This window comes from Tachypleus tridentatus, chromosome 7, assembly GCF_004210375.1.
Source record: "Tachypleus tridentatus isolate NWPU-2018 chromosome 7, ASM421037v1, whole genome shotgun sequence".
In the NCBI taxonomy this organism is placed as follows: domain Eukaryota; kingdom Metazoa; phylum Arthropoda; class Merostomata; order Xiphosura; family Limulidae; genus Tachypleus; species Tachypleus tridentatus.
In genome coordinates, this window is record NC_134831.1 from 186,889,088 (window position 1) to 186,910,394 (window position 21,307).

At 36.7% G+C, this 21,307-nt stretch overlaps 1 protein-coding gene across 1 annotated transcript in view; it reads right to left on the minus strand.

Annotated features, from left to right (window-relative positions):
• Nucleotides 1–209: 209 nt before the first annotated feature.
• LOC143257509 (lysyl oxidase homolog 2-like) overlaps nt 210–21,307 on the minus strand; it is a 35,021-nt gene continuing 13,923 nt past the window's right edge. The window contains exons 2-5 of the mRNA XM_076516280.1: nt 10,775–10,974; nt 9,302–9,481; nt 2,456–2,612; nt 210–414 (exon numbers count right to left, since the gene is read on the minus strand). Of these exons, the coding sequence (XP_076372395.1) occupies nt 230–414; nt 2,456–2,612; nt 9,302–9,481; nt 10,775–10,974 (722 nt within the window). The 3' untranslated portion in view covers nt 210–229. The remainder of the gene's footprint in view (nt 415–2,455; nt 2,613–9,301; nt 9,482–10,774; nt 10,975–21,307) is intronic.

Here is a 21,307-nt window from a genome sequence, read left to right on the forward strand (position 1 = left end):
GGCCCTTTGTTTGTCCCTACACTATATGTATGTGTTGGGGTGTTTTCAAGGGTGGATTGTACTTCTTAGATAAGTTTAGATTCTCCTGGATTCCTTATGAATTCCAACTGATTAGTTGGATTGTATTTAAAAACACTTCTTTATTGCTTCCTTTTAAGATTCGTTTGATAATTTTCTTAAATGCTTTTAACCATTTAAATTTCCCCTCACTGAAACATTAAGTAAAAGATCAGAGCGTTAGTTCGCATGCATCCTTCAGGGTCTTCTTACCTTCTCTGTGTTCCCTCCGGAGTCGATAAGCTGAACTGGAGAGACAGTTTTCTTCCATAGCGCACTGTAAGTGCATTAACTGCTTTTCCTCTAAGTAAGCTGATTGTTCAATCTCTTTGTTGTCTGGAATCAAGTCAGGCATTGCTGAAAACGTAAAATACAATCAGTTTGTGTGTGGCTAACAAACCGAATATCTCTCCATACTCCACACAGTGGACTATTTTTTGATTTTACACACAACGGCATGATTGTTCCCGTAGCTAAACCTTTACGTCAGGAGGACAACGCCAGATATCACAATCCAGCTTCAATATCAACATTATTCTTCAAATCCCTGACTCTTTTTTTATGCTGTTTACCACAGATTGGATCCAAATACCGCATCATATTGAATACTGTTGATATATTTGTTTGTTTTAAAACAAAGCCACAATGGACTATCTGCCGCGCCTACTCGGGGAATTCGAACTCCGGTGTATGTGTGTAAACTTCTCACTGTGTCACTGGATGACCCTATTTAATAATTTTATGTTTTAGCTTGCTTGTTTGTTTTTCAATTTCGCACAAAGCTACAAGAGGGCTATCTGCGTTTATCCTTCCCTAACTTAGCAATGTAAGGCTAGAGGGAAGGCACCTGTTGGGCTACTCTTTTACCAACGAATAGAGGGATTGACCGTAACATTATAACGCTCCCACGGCTGAAAGGGAGAGCATGTTTGGTGTTACGAACCTGCGACCCTCGGATTACGAGTCGAGTACCTTAACCACCTGACCATGCCAGGCCATTTTAGCTTGTTATAATATTCAATATAAAATAACTAAAAAAGAAAAATCACTAATTTGATGTCTATAATCTACAGGCGTATGTCATTAATAATCAGTGGGTTAATTGAAATGTTAATGGTACTTTGTTTAATCATTTTTGTCTGATTCATATGTTGTTGGGTGCTCTGTAACCAAAGAAATCATCGACCCACAAGTATAAATAGTTCAAAAACATATTTCAAAAAACACATGGGGCCCATATGGAATTCCCCGTGACGCTAGGGTTAACTCATAAGTAAAACATAACTAATTATGAATTTTATATATTTATATCTCCCAATAATGATTGTTATGTGTATATCATTTTCTGATTTTGTAACGGGCCCGGCATGGCCAGGTGGTTAAGACACTTAACTTGTAATATGAGGATCGTGGGTTCGAATCCTAGTCATGCTCACCCTTTCAGCTGTGGCGGTGTTATAATATGAGGTCAATCCCACTATTCGTTGGTACAAGAGTAGCTCAGAAGTTGGCGGTGGGTGGTGATGACTAGCTTGCCTTCCCTCTAGCCTCACACTGATTAATTAAGGACGGTTAGCGCAGATACCCTTCCTGTAGCTATGCAAGAAATTTCAAAGAAATCAACTGCTTAACCTCGCCTTCGTTTAAAAAAATCAGATGTGTTTGTTCCACAAATAGCATAGCCTCGTTCTCAGCGTTTTACCGATCATATTTAACCTAATTTATTTTTTTATGAAACAAAAAGGATACATACATGGAACCCACCGACGTCTCTACCACAAAGTTAAATGAACTACACTAAAAATTTAACACTGTTTGCTGATAACATAGCAAACGAGTTATCAAAGCTGTTTAATGACAGAATAATATATTTATCTGGAGCTACTTTACTGAAAATACACAGATTTTAAAATTCGGAGAAATATCCATCACATCACATGATCACTTTATTTTGCACGTGCTAATAGATGAAAAGTTCAGAAACTGAGGTGACTCTATAAAGAGACCAAAATGTGTGCATTATCTGACGGACTGCTTCAATATCACTTTAATTTTGAACAAACGAAATTTAAAATTAAACTTCGTATATTGAAAACAAAGTAATCTTCCATGACGTGGCAAAATAATGTTATAATTGCTGAATGATATCTCATTTGGTTGTTTACTTATAAGTCTATATTAAATAGGCTTAACTTTAAAAAATTACCGAATTCAAGCAGATAATTTGATGTCCTGTTTGTTGTTAAAACTTAATTAATAAGAAAAGGTGCTTCCATCTGTCGGGCAAACGAAAATATCAAATAAACTTATTTAAATTTAAGGTGTTACCTATTTTCTTACGAGACTACTTTGTAATGATTGAATATTTGGGTATTTTTTGGGGGAATTGCAGCCTTACCTTTTGTACAAATAACACCAGCAATACTACGATCCCTTTGTGGACAATCAACAACTCCAACGTAGTCATGGCGACAAGATGCAAGGTTGTTTTCATTCCCTATACATTTGACTCCACTCAAGACCATCCGGGTTTGTTGACCTCCGAAGTAGGAATTCTACAAAGCATGAACATGTCAGCAAAATAAACTTAGTTGTGTAATTATGAAATGCTGCTTTTGTTATCTTATGCATATATATATATATACATATAGTACAAAAATGTGTATGTCTTTCTGTCTGTTTGCCCGTTATATAACTACTCTTAGGTTTCTGGGACAATCTGAACCAAACTTTGTGGGATGATATTTTGAAACAATAGACATGTCCGGGGATTAATAACCTTTAACTCCCATAATTATTACTATTGAGCATTTATTTATTTAACGTAAGATAACGTTCACTACATTCATAGGTGACAACACGTCCTCACGCAAACAAAAAATTATGAAATGATCTATAACACAACATACATAAAGTGTGGAGGAGAGCACACAAACAAAAATTTATGAAATGATCTATAACACAACATACATAAAGAGTGGGGGAGAGCGCACAAACAAAAAATTATGAAATGATCTATAACACAACATACATAAAGTGTGGAGGAGAGCACACAAACAAAAATTTATGAAATGATCTATAACACAACATACATAAAGAGTGGGGGAGAGCACACAAACAAAAATTTATGAAATGATCTATAACACAACATACATAAAGAGTGGGGGAGAGCGCACAAACGTTTTATATATTTCAGAAATGCGCTAGCGCTCTCTATGGATGAACGCAATGAAAAAACAAATGTCGTCACTATTGCAATAATACATAAACTCAGCTTAACTTTCTACTCCAACAGCCACCACAAGGCTGATATTAAGAGCCATTTCTTGAGTTACATCCACTTTTTACTTTGACCCATGACCTTTCAACTTCGGCCCGTAAGACATTTCTGCAGCCAATGACCGTCAATTAAGTACGTGAAGCACTGTGAAATGACACTAAAATCTGGGTGTCGACGTCAGGTAACAGAAAGCACCCCCTACTGCCACTACTTTTACTGCTACCTCCTGATACAGAGCCACCCTGAATACCACACACTGTTTACCTTGTTTTAAGTATATACATACTGAGTTCTTAAATCTTATGCAAAAATTTTGGTGAAGTAATTAATAAGGAGTACTGTAATATGTTATACAAAATTGTGTAAAAGTTAGGGTTTTTGTGTTATTTATCATAGCATCCAGTCACAAACACATTTTTTTAAAAGTTCAGAACTCAGACAAAAGGAAAGTGCCTCAGATTATATTAAACGACAAGCTTATGATGTTTTTGTGATGCTGCAACATCAATTCATAAGATAGTATCCTCTGTGAGACAAGATCTTATGAAAAACGCATACTACCTGGTTAAAGCCAACGGTAAAAAAGAAGAAAAGTCTACAAGATGTGAAAATTTTGCTTGCACGATATGGCCCAAATATCATATAATAGAAAAGTTATGGTGCTTGACTCCCAATATGAAAATCGCGAGTTCGAATCCTATCACTATACATTCTAAACTCTAAGACTTTTAATGTGACGGTCAATCTTATTTTTTCGTTGGTAAAGAGTTAACGGTGAGCGGCGTTATAAAAATTAGCTTGTATTTATTATTCCATGTGCACTGAATCATATGTAGACCTACGCATGTCTTTATGAACTTGTATTCATTTTTCCACGTGCGGTGAATTCTATGTGGGCCTACCCGTGTCATTTTACCAGTTTAAGGAGTGGTGGTAGATCCAATCTATCACTTTGAAAGGTGGAGGAAGTGAGTAGCATCTGATAAAGCACGTTATACCTGTTTATGTGGCGCGTTTTGTATTCAGAAACAAGGTAAAAATGAATAGAATTGAATGTTACGTAAAATACATCAGTTTGGCCTTTGTTCTTGTATTTCTCTTGTACCACAGGGGCGCTGAGATGTATATTTGGGGCACCATGGGACTTTATTGGAGATATGTCTCCTCTCAGATCTGATAGTGATTAAAGACTTTTTAAAATTATTTTCATCACTTTTTTTGAAAAACTACGGTCTTCACTGTATTTTAAAGTATTGTAATAGAAGGTGACATTTAAAGATGGCGCTGGGTACATTTTCATAAAAGCTGTTGTTTATAATGTTTCAAGGTCCATACTTTTGTCATATTTCAAAGCGTTTGAAGTTTTTATCTTATGATTAAAATGTATAACATGCAAAAGCTAACCATTAATAGCTAATCAAAGTCACATCTGTAATCAGAGTTACATCTGATCTTCTTTACTTTCAACATATTAGCAGACGAAATTGTAACTTGCTAGATGGAGCCAATCACGTCGTTAAACAAAGGCAGTCACGTTATTCAATGACAATGAAACAATTTTACAGTGAAAAAAATCAGTGATGTTTTGTTACGTTGTTTATCGAGTGGTTGATAAGATTCAGACTCAAGAAATATTAATGAGACATCTCGAAGGAACAAAGATGTGTCGTAAGTCGAACGAGATATATCTAGATTCAACATGGAAGAATGTTTGCTTTTGAATTTCGCGCAAAGCTGCACGAGGGCTATCTGCGCTAACCATCCCTAATTTAGCAATGTAAGACTAAGAGAAATGGCAGTTAGTCCTTATCACCCACCGCCAACTCTTGGGCTACTCTTTTACCAATGAATAGTAAGATTGTCCGCCACATTAAAAAAAACACCCGGCTGAAAGGGCAAGCATATTTGGTGTGACAGGTATTTTAACCCGTGATCCTCAGATTACGAGTAAAGCGCCCCCTGACCACCTGGCCATGCCAGGCCACAGTAAAACGTGGACGATCAAGAAAACTTGATACAGAATGATAAAAATCGAACACTGTCGAAAGATGGATTTTTCTTCTGTGTATCAGGGTATCAGAAATCTTATGGTAGGTTTCACGAACAAGGTAACAGAACACGTGTAAACAAAGAAATTCTAAGAATGGATAAAATGACCCTTGTCTTGACCTTTGTCCTTTCAGAATGAATCAACTGTTTCTCAAGTGGCTTTTACAATAAAACGTAAAAATTGGTATTGATCGAAAGACCTCTTCGGTACTTGGTATAGCAGATGTAGTATGGTTGATATGTTATTATACTCTTTTCTTTTGCTTTAACTCAAAAGCTATTATTAACTATCTGGAGTATTCGTCTCCTGGACGGAAGTTATGTAAATTCATGATTAATGAATCTTTGGATAAGAAAAGTTGTTTCCCTTAGATGTGATGGAGGATAACAAACCTAAAAAGCAGAAAATGGAAAATCAAAAGTTTTCATGTATCTCCGCATGGATCCAACAATAAATCTTCATACCAAATTTAATGAGGGTCCATCAACAGGGGCCAAGGTAGTGATACAAATGCCTCTAAAACCGTAAAACGTAAAATAGTTGTTGTTTTGAATTAAGCACCGAAACCCGGTTTTTATCGTTGTAAGTCCGCAAACATACCGCTAAGCCACTGGGGAGCCGGATAAACAAAATGAAAATTTGTATTTCTAAATGCACCCAACGAACTTCCAAATCAATTTTGGTGAAGATCCATCTGCACCCTGCGAAGTAGTTATACAACAGACAGTACTGTTACATTTATACAGATAAGTAGTTACATGGACGTACAGCAGACAGTACTATTATATTTATATAGATAAGTAGTTACATGGACATACAACAGACAGTGTTGTTATATTTATATAGATAAGTAGTAAAATAATGATTACATTGTGTTATTTAAACACAATGAACTGTAATGTTTTACCTTTAAAAGTATAAGGTTTTTGTCAACTATTGAAATACTCCAGTAACCAAGTACGTTAAAGTCATGGTGATCTGATATCAACCACTTACACTAATAAAATAACATACTAATGATTGAGCCTCGGTTTTTCCTGTGGACTAAACATTACATCAACAAAAACGTCAAGTGCTCGAAAAACCAGTACTCGATAAAATCGTCTTGTGAATCCAGAGCCGAATTATTTATTAGGAGCAATATGGACAGTACCTGTCCAGGGCCGGATTATTTATTAGGTACAACAGGGACAGTACCTAGGGCCTACGAATCCATGAAAATTTTCCTTAATAGATAGTCTTAAAGAGCAAAAAAATAATAAACATAAAAGCATGAAATACACCTTTTACTGTAAACACTTTATTAGGTCGTTAATTATACGATATATATTTGTATGTGTGCATTAGTTTATGTACTTACATTCACGTAAATATACAGTCGATATTTAACTGAGTTGTATTAACAATTAAAAAGCAAGTGTACATTATACGCATATAAATACTTAAATTTCAAACCAGAATTTATAATTTATGTATCTATAGTTTATCTGACTTTGGTTTAAATTATACAGCTGGTAGGGCCTTCGAACAGAATGTACTTAGGCCCTCCAATCCTTATGATCCGACACTGTCTGAATCGTTCTTATAACTGAATGTTTCTCCAAGAAACGTGACAAATCGATGAGAAATATCAGTGGAATATTTAGGTAGGGGCTAGAAAGGGCTTAGCCCCAGGGATTATGGTCTTAATGGGGACCCTTTTATAATTTTATTCTATGTAAAATTACATAGAATTTAGGGCCCACACTACCTTAAATCTGTCACTGAGCAATATATCGTAACATAGTAGAGAAATTCACGCGAACAAATACCACATTATCCTGGTTAGCAAGCCCACTTACTAGACAGCAAAAGGTTTAATCGCATTCGCAAAAAGAAATGTGGTTTTGCATTTATAGAAATGGTGCTAAAGCTATCTCTCGTCATCTCTAATTTTAAACTACTGACCATATCGATTGATTTGTTTTGTTTTGAATTTCGCGCAAAGCAATACGAGGGTTATCTGCGCTAGCCGTCCCTAATTTTCCGTCCACTAGAGGGAAGGCAGCTAGTCATCATCACCCACCGCCAACTCTTGGGCTACTTTTTAACAAACGAATAGTGGGATTGACCGTCCCATTATAACATTCCCACGATTGAAAGGGCGAGCAAAAAAAAAAACTACTTTTAGTCTCTTTACAACAAACCAATTAATTTTTATTTCTATTTTGGTTGTTAGAATATGACCTCGCGAACTTATAACGTAAAAAATCTGTGACTATATTCCTTCAGTGGATACAACTCAGAGCCATAGATAGTCCATTACGTAACTTTGCCCTTCGCAACCAAACTTTTGTGGAAGATTTCCGTTATTTGACAAAATGTTACATGAAAAAGTTGTAAAGAAACGTATCTCTATAGGTATGAGAGATAAGTTCACTAATTGGAGAGAAGAGTGATTTGATGTGAGAAACCAGAAGGTTGTTACAAATGAAGTTCAGTCAAACTAGATTTTAATGTCACATTTGGGGTACCTCAGGGCTCAGTATTAGGACCTTTGCTCTTTTTGACTTACATAAGTAACTTAGATGGATGAATGGTCACTAAATTACTTAAATTAGCAGGCGATATTATGGTTTTAGATGTTGGTAGCTGTGAAGAGGATGCTGCTGATTTACAAAAAGGATTTAGATCATTTAGTGAGTTGGGCATATAAATAGATGATGGGTTTTAGTTATATTAAATGTAAGATGATGCGTGTGGGTTATTATAATTTGAATTATAAGTATAATTTGGATGGGAATAATCTTAACAGTGTTATGAAAGAAAGGGATCTTGATGTAATGGTTGATCAGTCTGTAAAACTATCCAAGCAGTGCGTTGTTGCTAGTGGTAGGGCAAATAGAATTTTAAGTTGTATCTTCAGAAATATTAAATACAAATCTAAAGAGATTATAATTTAATTGTAAAGGTCACTGGTTAGACCACATTTTGAATAGTGTGTTCACTCTTGGGCTCCTTACCATAGGAAAGACATTGAACTATTGGAAAGGGTTCAGAGAAGGGTTACTAAAATGGTACTTGGGATGGATGGGTTGTCACATGAGGAAAGATTAAGACCCTTAAAATTGTTTTTCCTTGAGAAAAAATAAGAGATAAAGGGGATCTGATTGAAGTGTTTTAGATTATAAAAAAATTGATAATATTGATGTATCATTTTTTATACTTAACAGAGAGAATTATAGAACTAGAAGACAGACAGAAAGATTTAGGCAAGGTAGAAGCTGTCTTCTGTTCAGAAAATTTTATTTTTTCAAAGTGGTTGGCCTATGGAATGAGTCGCCTTCAGATGATGTAGAGATAGCAAATTTTAGTGAGTTTGAAGATAAAGCATGATAGATACATGAATGTTAAGGGCTTGCTTTACTTTTTTTTAGTTTGTTTAAGAGTATGGATAGCTAAAATGGACTAACAGGTCCCTTTTTGTCCTTAAACATTATGTTATGTTATTTGACGATTTTGATGGGATCTTTAAGACCTCTAATTGTTTGAGCTATATTCTAAAAAGAAAAACAAGAATACGAGAGCATGTAACATTAACATTTGAAAAAATCGGGGTAAGCGTCAGTTAAGACAATTGTATTTTTCTAACAGATTTATGAGATGAGTTACCATTAAGAAACTAATGGAGGGAAGAGCCTGTTTAGTGGCGGGATTCGAACCAATGACCCGTAGATTGCGCGTGGATTATCTTAACAGTCAAGACGTCCCAAAAGTTGTAGTAGAGGGCGACACTACATTACAAGTGTTTGATGGGGGAATAGACGAGTTGCGGGTAAATTAAAGGAAGGTTACATGTTTTATCTTTTTTTTATTAGTTATACAATGTCCAACATCGTCCAAATTTTATGTAGTTTTTTTTTTATCACACTCACCTGTAATGCCGCTTGGGCGAACCCAAGGCCTAACTGTTTGCAAACGACACTCGCCTCCAGAATTTCCCAACCGTCCCCACACACTGTTCCCCATCCATTTCTTGGAACTTTAATTTCTACTCTTCCTTCCGATGGCGAGCGCCCTCCGGCGAGCCGCAGCAAAACATTTCTTGGGTCAAGCTACAAATAAAAAATATTTTTGTTGTATAATACACTGAATACGAGAGTCAAAAACTCATTATACAAGTGAAAACGATTTCAGCTAAAAAAAATGATTTTTTTCAAACTGATATTTCGTCTTCGCCTTCTTTTACTGGATAAAACGTTTCAGTGAGCGATTACTTTACCAAAGTTTCAGTTTACACCTTTTTTATGGGTAGAACGTTGCAACACATTAATTTTACGATTGTTTTGTTTATGAGTGAAGCGTTGTAGCGCTTTGTTTGTTTTTTGAATTTCGCGCAAAGCTACTCAAGAGCTATCTGCGCTAGCCGTCTCTAATTTAGTAGTGTAAGACTAGAGGGAAGGCAGCTAGTCATCACCACACACCGCCAACTTTTTTATCAACGAATAGTGGGATTGACCGTCATATTATAATGCCCCCACGGCTGAAAGGGCAAACATCTTTGGTATGACGGTGAATCAAACCCACGACCCTCGGATTACAAGTCGAGTGCCTTAACCATATGACCATGCCAGAAATAGGTGTTTTTGTAGCTCTAGTATACAACTTTTCACACCATCATTCCATGCTCATGTGTCGCCATCTATGTTCTTATGTATCTTATGTTCTTTTTTTTTTATCTTAATTATGTTGTATTGAAAAGTATGAATTTAACGCAGTCGATACACAAAATATTTTAGTACCTGATTTACAAGTCCAATAGACCAAATTCGAGGGATTTGGTGGGCCACACAGAGGTTTTTGGTAGTTCATATATTCAAGTTACAATCAACAAGAAACTGCACTTTACTGTCAAAGAAGTTCATTTTCCAAAAGTATTTGGCTACCAAGATTAGAAATTTAGAGAACTGGCTCGACTATATTTTTATTCCATAAACGCTTCTATATATAGTCAGGCTTAACGAAGCCGCTGTAAGCCTTCTTTGGCCATTTCTATGGATGGAACTCATGAAACTGCGGATAAAACGACTTTATAGAGCTGGGAACCCAATTGTTGTATTGTGCAACATGTGTTTTCTGTATTGTTTTGTGTGGAAATTTAGATAAAGTATGCGTTTTACTTCCTCACAGTCCGAAAATAATGAAGAAAGTTCTTGCAAACTTTGTTTGGGAACCAAACCACTCCAAGTGTCTCCCTGACTTGAAAACTAGGTGTTAATACTAACGATTTTAGTCTAAAACAAAGTGACGGAACAAGTGACTTGTAACGAATTTAAAAGTCCACTACACTATGACTTTTAACTTTTCATCAGAAACATCAATAATTTTTCCATGATGACGAAGTTTACCTTGACCGGTAGTTGTTGGAGGACTATTTTGTGGTGAAAAGACCTTGAGAACGACGCACCAGTTGGTATATCTCCTTCGTGACAGACGACACCAGCGGCCTCTGTGTCTTTACAGTCGTGTACCTTCCATCCATCAAATGGACAATCTTGAAGTCGTCTCTCATACCCGGAGCAGTACAAGTTGTCCATCCAGATGAGAGCTAAAGTGCAGGAGCAGAGTTACGAGATTTAGTCCAAACAAAACTCTCACTGATTTTTGAAAAATAAATACATATATATATATATATTTAAAACTGCTTAAAATCAACACGAAGATTTAGGACATTTTCACTGATACACGCTTGAAGGTATATGACAGATGTGTAACTACAAAATACATTTTAAAATATGAAAAAATCTATAATTATCTAAACTAAGTGACAGTTCTTGTTTTTAAAGCCATCCACTCCCCACAGATGGCTCAGGAGTAACTCTGAAAATTTATAATGACAAAAATCGTGTTTCGATACCCATGGTGAAAATAGCACAGATAGCCCATTGTGTAGCTTTTCGCTTAACAACAATAAACAGTTGTTAAAACGAAATCTAAGAATAAAAATAAACTTCTTTAAAATTGTTCAACTTCGTTTTGAACTTAAAAATCATTAAAAGCCTGTGTATGCCCTGGCCTGGCCAGGTGGTTAGAGTTCTGGACTCGTAATCTCAGGGTCGTATGTTCGAATCCCGTCATGCTAAACATGCTCTTCCTTTCAGCCGTGGAGACATTATAATGATATGATCAATCCCGTTGTTCGTTGATAAAGAATAGCTCAAGAGGTGATGACTAGCTGTCTTCCCTCTACTCTCACACTGCTAAATTAGGGACAGTTAGCGCAGATAGCCTTCGTGTAGCTTTGCGCGAAATTCAAAATAAATAAAACAAAATCCCGTGTTTACATAAATGAACATGTAACGAGTTACTCTCGTTTTTCTTTTCTTTTTTCAAGGAAAGCTGATATTTCAACAGCTAAGACGATTTATTTGTTCAGCCAAAACTAGTATCTGGAGTTACAAGAAACTGAAACAAACAGGTGTTACAAACTATACTATTAATATTGACCTCTACAAATACGTAGCATCAGCTGCCTTCAAGTGGTACTCACAACTGATACTTAACCTTATGTAACTATGTTAAACTGTTATGTTCTACTGCCATTTACCGATATTTAACCAAACAACTGTCCGCAACTAACATACTCTACTGATGAAAAATGCAGTTACTAAACATGTCGACCGTAGAGCCATCTATGACGATACCCCACTGCTTTAACACACGCAATTCGTTCTTATAAAACGTGAATATTTATTTGAACTAGTTAAATAATAATTCGAATTTCAAATAAATTTAAAAATGAATTTATTTCAATAAATGTTTTTTAAGTTCGATTTTTGAGCTTAGCTTCTTTCTAAGGAAAATTAGTAACTCATGACATTATGTCAGTCGGGCGTGGCCCAGTGACTAGTATAGCCTAACTGTGAATTTGAGGATTTTTGGTTCGCTTCCTGTTGTCTCAAAAAACAGCATTGGTTCCGTTTTTTTAAGGGCATGCATTGCATTCAGTCCATCTTTTCTTTCTCAACTGCAATTGTGGGTAGTTATGAGATGAGGGGTAAAAGATTGTACGTGGTTATGAAAGGAGAGGGTAACTGATTGTTGATGGTTAAGAAATGAGGGGTAACTGATTTTTATCTCAAACACCGTGTTGTTAGAGAAGTAAGATTCCACCATATGCATATTAAAAATCACATGTTTTGTTTGAAAATGTTTGAGCATGGTAAAGGATGTCTCTAAGCTGTGTTGTTTTGTTGGAAATAGTTAACGAAGAAGTCCACTTATTTCTCAAAACTACTGAAAAAACCAGTTAATGTAGCAAGAAAACTGAAGTGTCTGAGTGTTGCAAGAAACTTGAACTATCTGGATGTAGCAAGAAAACTGAAGTGTCTGAGTGTTGCAAGAAACTTGAACTATCTGGATGTAGCAAGAAAACTGAAGTGTCTGAGTGTTGCAAGAAACTTGAACTATCTGGATGTAGCAAGAAAACTGAAGTGTCTGAGTGTTGCAAGAAATTTGAACTATCTGGATGTAGCAAGAAAACTGAAGTGTCTGAGTGTTGCAAGAAATTTGAACTATCTGGATGTAGCAAGAAAACTGAAGTGTCTGAGTGTTGCAAGAAATTTGAACTATCTGGATGTAGCAAGAAAACTGAAGTGTCTGAGTGTTGCAAGAAACTTGAACTATCTGGATGTAGCAATAAAACTGAAGTGTCTGAGTGTTGCAAGAAACTTGAACTATCTGGATGTAGCAATAAAACTGAAGTGTCTGAGTGTTGCAAGAAATTTGAACTATCTGGATGTAGCAAGAAAACTGAAGTGTCTGAGTGTTGCAAGAAATTTGAACTATCTGGATGTAGCAAGAAAACTGAAGTGTCTGAGTGTTGCAAGAAATTTGAACTATCTGGATGTAGCAAGAAAACTGAAGTGTCTGAGTGTTGCAAGAAACTTGAACTATCTGAACTATCTGGATGTAGCAAGAAAACTGAAGTGTCTGAGTGTTGCAAGAAATTTGAACTATCTGGATGTAGCAAGAAAACTGAAGTGTCTGAGTGTTGCAAGAAACTTGAACTATCTGGATGTAGCAAGAAAACTGAAGTGTCTGAGTGTTGCAAGAAATTTGAACTATCTGGATGTAGCAAGAAAACTGAAGTGTCTGAGTGTTGCAAGAAATTTGAACTATCTGGATGTAGCAAGAAAACTGAAGTGTCTGAGTGTTGCAAGAAATTTGAACTATCTGGATGTAGCAAGAAAACTGAAGTGTCTGAGTGTTGCAAGAAACTTGAACTATCTGGATGTAGCAAGAAAACTGAAGTGTCTGAGTGTTGCAAGAAACTTGAACTATCTGGATGTAGCAAGAAAACTGAAGTGTCTGAGTGTTGCAAGAAAACTTGAACTATCTGGATGTAGCAAGAAAACTGAAGTGTCTGAGTGTTGCAAGAAACTTGAACTATCTGGATGTAGCAAGAAAACTGAAGTGTCTGAGTGTTGCAAGAAACTTGAACTATCTGGATGTAGCAAGAAAACTGAAGTGTCTGAGTGTTGCAAGAAACTTGAACTATCTGGATGTAGCAAGAAAACTGAAGTGTCTGAGTGTTGCAAGAAACTTGAACTATCTGGATGTAGCAAGAAAACTGAAGTGTCTGAGTGTTGCAAGAAATTTGAACTATCTGGATGTAGCAAGAAAACTGAAGTGTCTGAGTGTTGCAAGAAATTTGAACTATCTGGATGTAGCAAGAAAACTGAAGTGTCTGAGTGTTGCAAGAAACTTGAACTATCTGGATGTAGCAAGAAAACTGAAGTGTCTGAGTGTTGCAAGAAACTTGAACTATCTGGATGTAGCAAGAAAACTGAAGTGTCTGAGTGTTGCAAGAAACTTGAACTATCTGGATGTAGCAAGAAAACTGAAGTGTCTGAGTGTTGCAAGAAACTTGAACTATCTGGATGTAGCAAGAAAACTGAAGTGTCTGAGTGTTGCAAGAAACTAACTATCTGGATGTAGCAAGAAAACTGAAGTGTCTGAGTGTTGCAAGAAATTTGAACTATCTGGATGTAGCAAGAAAACTGAAGTGTCTGAGTGTTGCAAGAAACTTGAACTATCTGGATGTAGCAAGAAAACTGAAGTGTCTGAGTGTTGCAAGAAATTTGAACTATCTGGATGTAGCAAGAAAACTGAAGTGTCTGAGTGTTGCAAGAAATTTGAACTATCTGGATGTAGCAATAAAACTGAAGTGTCTGAGTGTTGCAAGAAATTTGAACTATCTGGATGTAGCAAGAAAACTGAAGTGTCTGAGTGTTGCAAGAAACTTGAACTATCTGGATGTAGCAAGAAAACTGAAGTGTCTGAGTGTTGCAAGAAATTTGAACTATCTGGATGTAGCAAGAAAACTGAAGTGTCTGAGTGTTGCAAGAAATTTGAACTATCTGGATGTAGCAAGAAAACTGAAGTGTCTGAGTGTTGCAAGAAACTTGAACTATCTGGATGTAGCAAGAAAACTGAAGTGTCTGAGTGTTGCAAGAAATTTGAACTATCTGGATGTAGCAAGAAAACTGAAGTGTCTGAGTGTTGCAAGAAACTTGAACTATCTGGATGTAGCAAGAAAACTGAAGTGTCTGAGTGTTGCAAGAAATTTGAACTATCTGGATGTAGCAAGAAAACTGAAGTGTCTGAGTGTTGCAAGAAATTTGAACTATCTGGATGTAGCAAGAAAACTGAAGTGTCTGAGTGTTGCAAGAAACTTGAACTATCTGGATGTAGCAAGAAAACTGAAGTGTCTGAGTGTTGCAAGAAACTTGAACTATCTGGATGTAGCAAGAAAACTGAAGTGTCTGAGTGTTGCAAGAAACTTGAACTATCTGGATGTAGCAAGAAAACTGAAGTGTCTGAGTGTTGCAAGAAACTTGAACTATCTGGATGTAGCAAGAAAACTGAAGTGTCTGAGTGTTGCAAGAAACTTGAACTATCTGGATGTAGCAAGAAAACTGAAGTGTCTGAGTGTTGCAAGAAACTTGAACTATCTGGATGTAGCAAGAAAACTGAAGTGTCTGAGTGTTGCAAGAAACTTGAACTATCTGGATGTAGCAAGAAAACTGAAGTGTCTGAGTGTTGCAAGAAACTTGAACTATCTGGATGTAGCAAGAAAACTGAAGTGTCTGAGTGTTGCAAGAAACTTGAACTATCTGGATGTAGCAAGAAAACTGAAGTGTCTGAGTGTTGCAAGAAACTTGAACTATCTGGATGTAGCAAGAAAACTGAAGTGTCTGAGTGTTGCAAGAAACTTGAACTATCTGGATGTAGCAAGAAAACTGAAGTGTCTGAGTGTTGCAAGAAACTTGAACTATCTGGATGTAGCAAGAAAACTGAAGTGTCTGAGTGTTGCAAGAAACTTGAACTATCTGGATGTAGCAAGAAAACTGAAGTGTCTGAGTGTTGCAAGAAACTTGAACTATCTGGATGTAGCAAGAAAACTGAAGTGTCTGAGTGTTGCAAGAAACTTGAACTATCTGGATGTAGCAAGAAAACTGAAGTGTCTGAGTGTTGCAAGAAACTTGAACTATCTGGATGTAGCAAGAAAACTGAAGTGTCTGAGTGTTGCAAGAAAAATTGAACTATCTGGATGTAGCAAGAAAACTGAAGTGTCTGAGTGTTGCAAGAAATTTGAACTATCTGGATGTAGCAAGAAAACTGAAGTGTCTGAGTGTTGCAAGAAACTTGAACTATCTGGATGTAGCAAGAAAACTGAAGTGTCTGAGTGTTGCAAGAAATTTGAACTATCTGGATGTAGCAAGAAAACTGAAGTGTCTGAGTGTTGCAAGAAACTTGAACTATCTGGATGTAGCAAGAAAACTGAAGTGTCTGAGTGTTGCAAGAAATTTGAACTATCTGGATGTAGCAAGAAAAACTGAAGTGTCTGAGTGTTGCAAGAAATTTGAACTATCTGGATGTAGCAAGAAAACTGAAGTGTCTGAGTGTTGCAAGAAACTTGAACTATCTGGATGTAGCAAGAAAACTGAAGTGTCTGAGTGTTGCAAGAAACTTGAACTATCTGGATGTAGCAAGAAAACTGAAGTGTCTGAGTGTTGCAAGAAATTTGAACTATCTGGATGTAGCAAGAAAACTGAAGTGTCTGAGTGTTGCAAGAAATTTGAACTATCTGGATGTAGCAAGAAAACTGAAGTGTCTGAGTGTTGCAAGAAACTTGAACTATCTGGATGTAGCAAGAAAACTGAAGTGTCTGAGTGTTGCAAGAAACTTGAACTATCTGGATGTAGCAAGAAAACTGAAGTGTCTGAGTGTTGCAAGAAATTTGAACTATCTGGATGTAGCAAGAAAACTGAAGTGTCTGAGTGTTGCAAGAAATTTGAACTATCTGGATGTAGCAAGAAAACTGAAGTGTCTGAGTGTTGCAAGAAACTTGAACTATCTGGATGTAGCAAGAAAACTGAAAGTGTTGCAAGAAACTTGAACTGAAGTGTCTGAGTGTTGCAAGAAACTTGAACTATCTGGATGTAGCAAGAAAACTGAAGTGTCTGAGTGTTGCAAGAAATTTGAACTATCTGGATGTAGCAAGAAAACTGAGTGTTGCAAGAAATTTGAACTATCTGGATGTAGCAAGAAAACTGAAGTGTCTGAGTGTTGCAAGAAACTTGAACTATCTGGATGTAGCAAGAAAACTGAAGTGTCTGAGTGTTGCAAGAAACTTGAACTATCTGGATGTAGCAAGAAAACTGAAGTGTCTGAGTGTTGCAAGAAACTTGAACTATCTGGATGTAGCAAGAAAACTGAAGTGTCTGAGTGTTGCAAGAAATTTGAACTATCTGGATGTAGCAAGAAAACTGAAGTGTCTGAGTGTTGCAAGAAACTTGAACTATCTGGATGTAGCAAGAAAACTGAAGTGTCTGAGTGTTGCAAGAAACTTGAACTATCTGGATGTAGCAAGAAAACTGAAGTGTCTGAGTGTTGCAAGAAACTTGAACTATCTGGATGTAGCAAGAAAACTGAAGTGTCTGAGTGTTGCAAGAAATTTGAACTATCTGGATGTAGCAAGAAAACTGAAGTGTCTGAGTGTTGCAAGAAATTTGAACTATCTGGATGTAGCAAGAAAACTGAAGTGTCTGAGTGTTGCAAGAAACTTGAACTATCTGGATGTAGCAAGAAAACTGAAGTGTCTGAGTGTTGCAAGAAACTTGAACTATCTGGATGTAGCAAGAAAACTGAAGTGTCTGAGTGTTGCAAGAAATTTGAACTATCTGGATGTAGCAAGAAAACTGAAGTGTCTGAGTGTTGCAAGAAATTTGAACTATCTGGATGTAGCAAGAAAACTGAAGTGTCTGAGTGTTGCAAGAAACTTGAACTATCTGGATGTAGCAAGAAAACTGAAGTGTCTGAGTGTTGCAAGAAACTTGAACTATCTGAACTATCTGGATGTAGCAAGAAAACTGAAGTGTCTGAGTGTTGCAAGAAATTTGAACTATCTGGATGTAGCAAGAAAACTGAAGTGTCTGAGTGTTGCAAGAAATTTGAACTATCTGGATGTAGCAAGAAAACTGAAGTGTCTGAGTGTTGCAAGAAACTTGAACTATCTGGATGTAGCAAGAAAACTGAAGTGTCTGAGTGTTGCAAGAAATTTGAACTATCTGGATGTAGCAAGAAAACTGAAGTGTCTGAGTGTTGCAAGAAATTTGAACTATCTGGATGTAGCAAGAAAACTGAAGTGTCTGAGTGTTGCAAGAAATTTGAACTATCTGGATGTAGCAAGAAAACTGAAGTGTCTGAGTGTTGCAAGAAACTTGAACTATCTGGATGTAGCAAGAAAACTGAAGTGTCTGAGTGTTGCAAGAAACTTGAACTATCTGGATGTAGCAAGAAAACTGAAGTGTCTGAGTGTTGCAAGAAACTTGAACTATCTGGATGTAGCAAGAAAACTGAAGTGTCTGAGTGTTGCAAGAAATTTGAACTATCTGGATGTAGCAAGAAAACTGAAGTGTCTGAGTGTTGCAAGAAACTTGAACTATCTGGATGTAGCAAGAAAACTGAAGTGTCTGAGTGTTGCAAGAAACTTGAACTATCTGGATGTAGCAAGAGTGTTGCAAACTATCTGGATGTAGCAAGAAAACTGTGTCTGAGTGTTGCAAGAAACTTGAACTATCTGGATGTAGCAAGAAAACTGAAGTGTCTGAGTGTTGCAAGAAATTTGAACTATCTGGATGTAGCAAGAAAACTGAAGTGTCTGAGTGTTGCAAGAAACTTGAACTATCTGGATGTAGCAAGAAAACTGAAGTGTCTGAGTGTTGCAAGAAACTTGAACTATCTGGATGTAGCAAGAAAACTGAAGTGTCTGAGTGTTGCAAGAAACTTGAACTATCTGGATGTAGCAAGAAAACTGAAGTGTCTGAGTGTTGCAAGAAACTTGAACTATCTGGATGTAGCAAGAAAACTGAAGTGTCTGAGTGTTGCAAGAAACTTGAACTATCTGGATGTAGCAAGAAAACTGAAGTGTCTGAGTGTTGCAAGAAACTTGAACTATCTGGATGTAGCAAGAAAACTGAAGTGTCTGAGTGTTGCAAGAAACTTGAACTATCTGGATGTAGCAAGAAAACTGAAGTGTCTGAGTGTTGCAAGAAACTTGAACTATCTGGATGTAGCAAGAAAACTGAAGTGTCTGAGTGTTGCAAGAAACTTGAACTATCTGGATGTAGCAAGAAAACTGAAGTGTCTGAGTGTTGCAAGAAACTTGAACTATCTGGATGTAGCAAGAAAACTGAAGTGTCTGAGTGTTGCAAGAAACTTGAACTATCTGGATGTAGCAAGAAAACTGAAGTGTCTGAGTGTTGCAAGAAATTTGAACTATCTGGATGTAGCAAGAAAACTGAAGTGTCTGAGTGTTGCAAGAAACTTGAACTATCTGGATGTAGCAAGAAAACTGAAGTGTCTGAGTGTTGCAAGAAATTTGAACTATCTGGATGTAGCAAGAAAACTGAAGTGTCTGAGTGTTGCAAGAAACTTGAACTATCTGGATGTAGCAAGAAAACTGAAGTGTCTGAGTGTTGCAAGAAACTTGAACTATCTGGATGTAGCAAGAAAACTGAAGTGTCTGAGTGTTGCAAGAAACTTGAACTATCTGGATGTAGCAAGAAAACTGAAGTGTCTGAGTGTTGCAAGAAACTTGAACTATCTGGATGTAGCAAGAAAACTGAAGTGTCTGAGTGTTGCAAGAAATTTGAACTATCTGGATGTAGCAAGAAAACTGAAGTGTCTGAGTGTTGCAAGAAACTTGAACTATCTGGATGTAGCAAGAAAACTGAAGTGTCTGAGTGTTGCAAGAAACTTGAACTATCTGGATGTAGCAAGAAAACTGAAGTGTCTGAGTGTTGCAAGAAACTTGAACTATCTGGATGTAGCAAGAAAACTGAAGTGTCTGAGTGTTGCAAGAAACTTGAACTATCTGGATGTAGCAAGAAAACTGAAGTGTCTGAGTGTTGCAAGAAACTTGAACTATCTGGATGTAGCAAGAAAACTGAAGTGTCTGAGTGTTGCAAGAAACTTGAACTATCTGGATGTAGCAAGAAAACTGAAGTGTCTGAGTGTTGCAAGAAACTTGAACTATCTGGATGTAGCAAGAAAACTGAAGTGTCTGAGTGTTGCAAGAAATTTGAACTATCTGGATGTAGCAAGAAAACTGAAGTGTCTGAGTGTTGCAAGAAACTTGAACTATCTGGATGTAGCAAGAAAACTGAAGTGTCTGAGTGTTGCAAGAAATTTGAACTATCTGGATGTAGCAAGAAAACTGAAGTGTCTGAGTGTTGCAAGAAATTTGAACTATCTGGATGTAGCAAGAAAACTGAAGTGTCTGAGTGTTGCAAGAAACTTGAACTATCTGGATGTAGCAAGAAAACTGAAGTGTCTGAGTGTTGCAAGAAATTTGAACTATCTGGATGTAGCAAGAAAACTGAAGTGTCTGAGTGTTGCAAGAAACTTGAACTATCTGGATGTAGCAAGAAAACTGAAGTGTCTGAGTGTTGCAAGAAACTTGAACTATCTGGATGTAGCAAGAAAACTGAAGTGTCTGAGTGTTGCAAGAAACTTGTAGCAAGAAAAACTGAAAGAAATTTGAACTATCTGGATGTAGCAAGAAAACTGAAGTGTCTGAGTGTTGCAAGAAACTTGAACTATCTGGATGTAGCAAGAAAACTGAAGTGTCTGAGTGTTGCAAGAAACTTGAACTATCTGGATGTAGCAAGAAAACTGAAGTGTCTGAGTGTTGCAAGAAACTTGAACTATCTGGATGTAGCAAGAAAACTGAAGTGTCTGAGTGTTGCAAGAAACTTGAACTATCTGGATGTAGCAAGAAAACTGAAGTGTCTGAGTGTTGCAAGAAACTTGAACTATCTGGATGTAGCAAGAAAACTGAAGTGTCTGAGTGTTGCAAGAAATTTGAACTATCTGGATGTAGCAAGAAAACTGAAGTGTCTGAGTGTTGCAAGAAATTTGAACTATCTGGATGTAGCTGAAGAGTGTTGCAAAAACTTGAACTATCTGGATGGTAGAAAACTGAAGTGTCTGAGTGTTGCAAGAAACTTGAACTATCTGGATGTAGCAAGAAAACTGAAGTGTCTGAGTGTTGCAAGAAATTTGAACTATCTGGATGTAGCAAGAAAACTGAAGTGTCTGAGTGTTGCAAGAAATTTGAACTATCTGGATGTAGCAAGAAAACTGAAGTGTCTGAGTGTTGCAAGAAATTTGAACTATCTGGATGTAGCAAGAAAACTGAAGTGTCTGAGTGTTGCAAGAAATTTGAACTATCTGGATGTAGCAAGAAAACTGAAGTGTCTGAGTGTTGCAAGAAATTTGAACTATCTGGATGTAGCAAGAAAACTGAAGTGTCTGAGTGTTGCAAGAAATTTGAACTATCTGGATGTAGCAAGAAAACTGAAGTGTCTGAG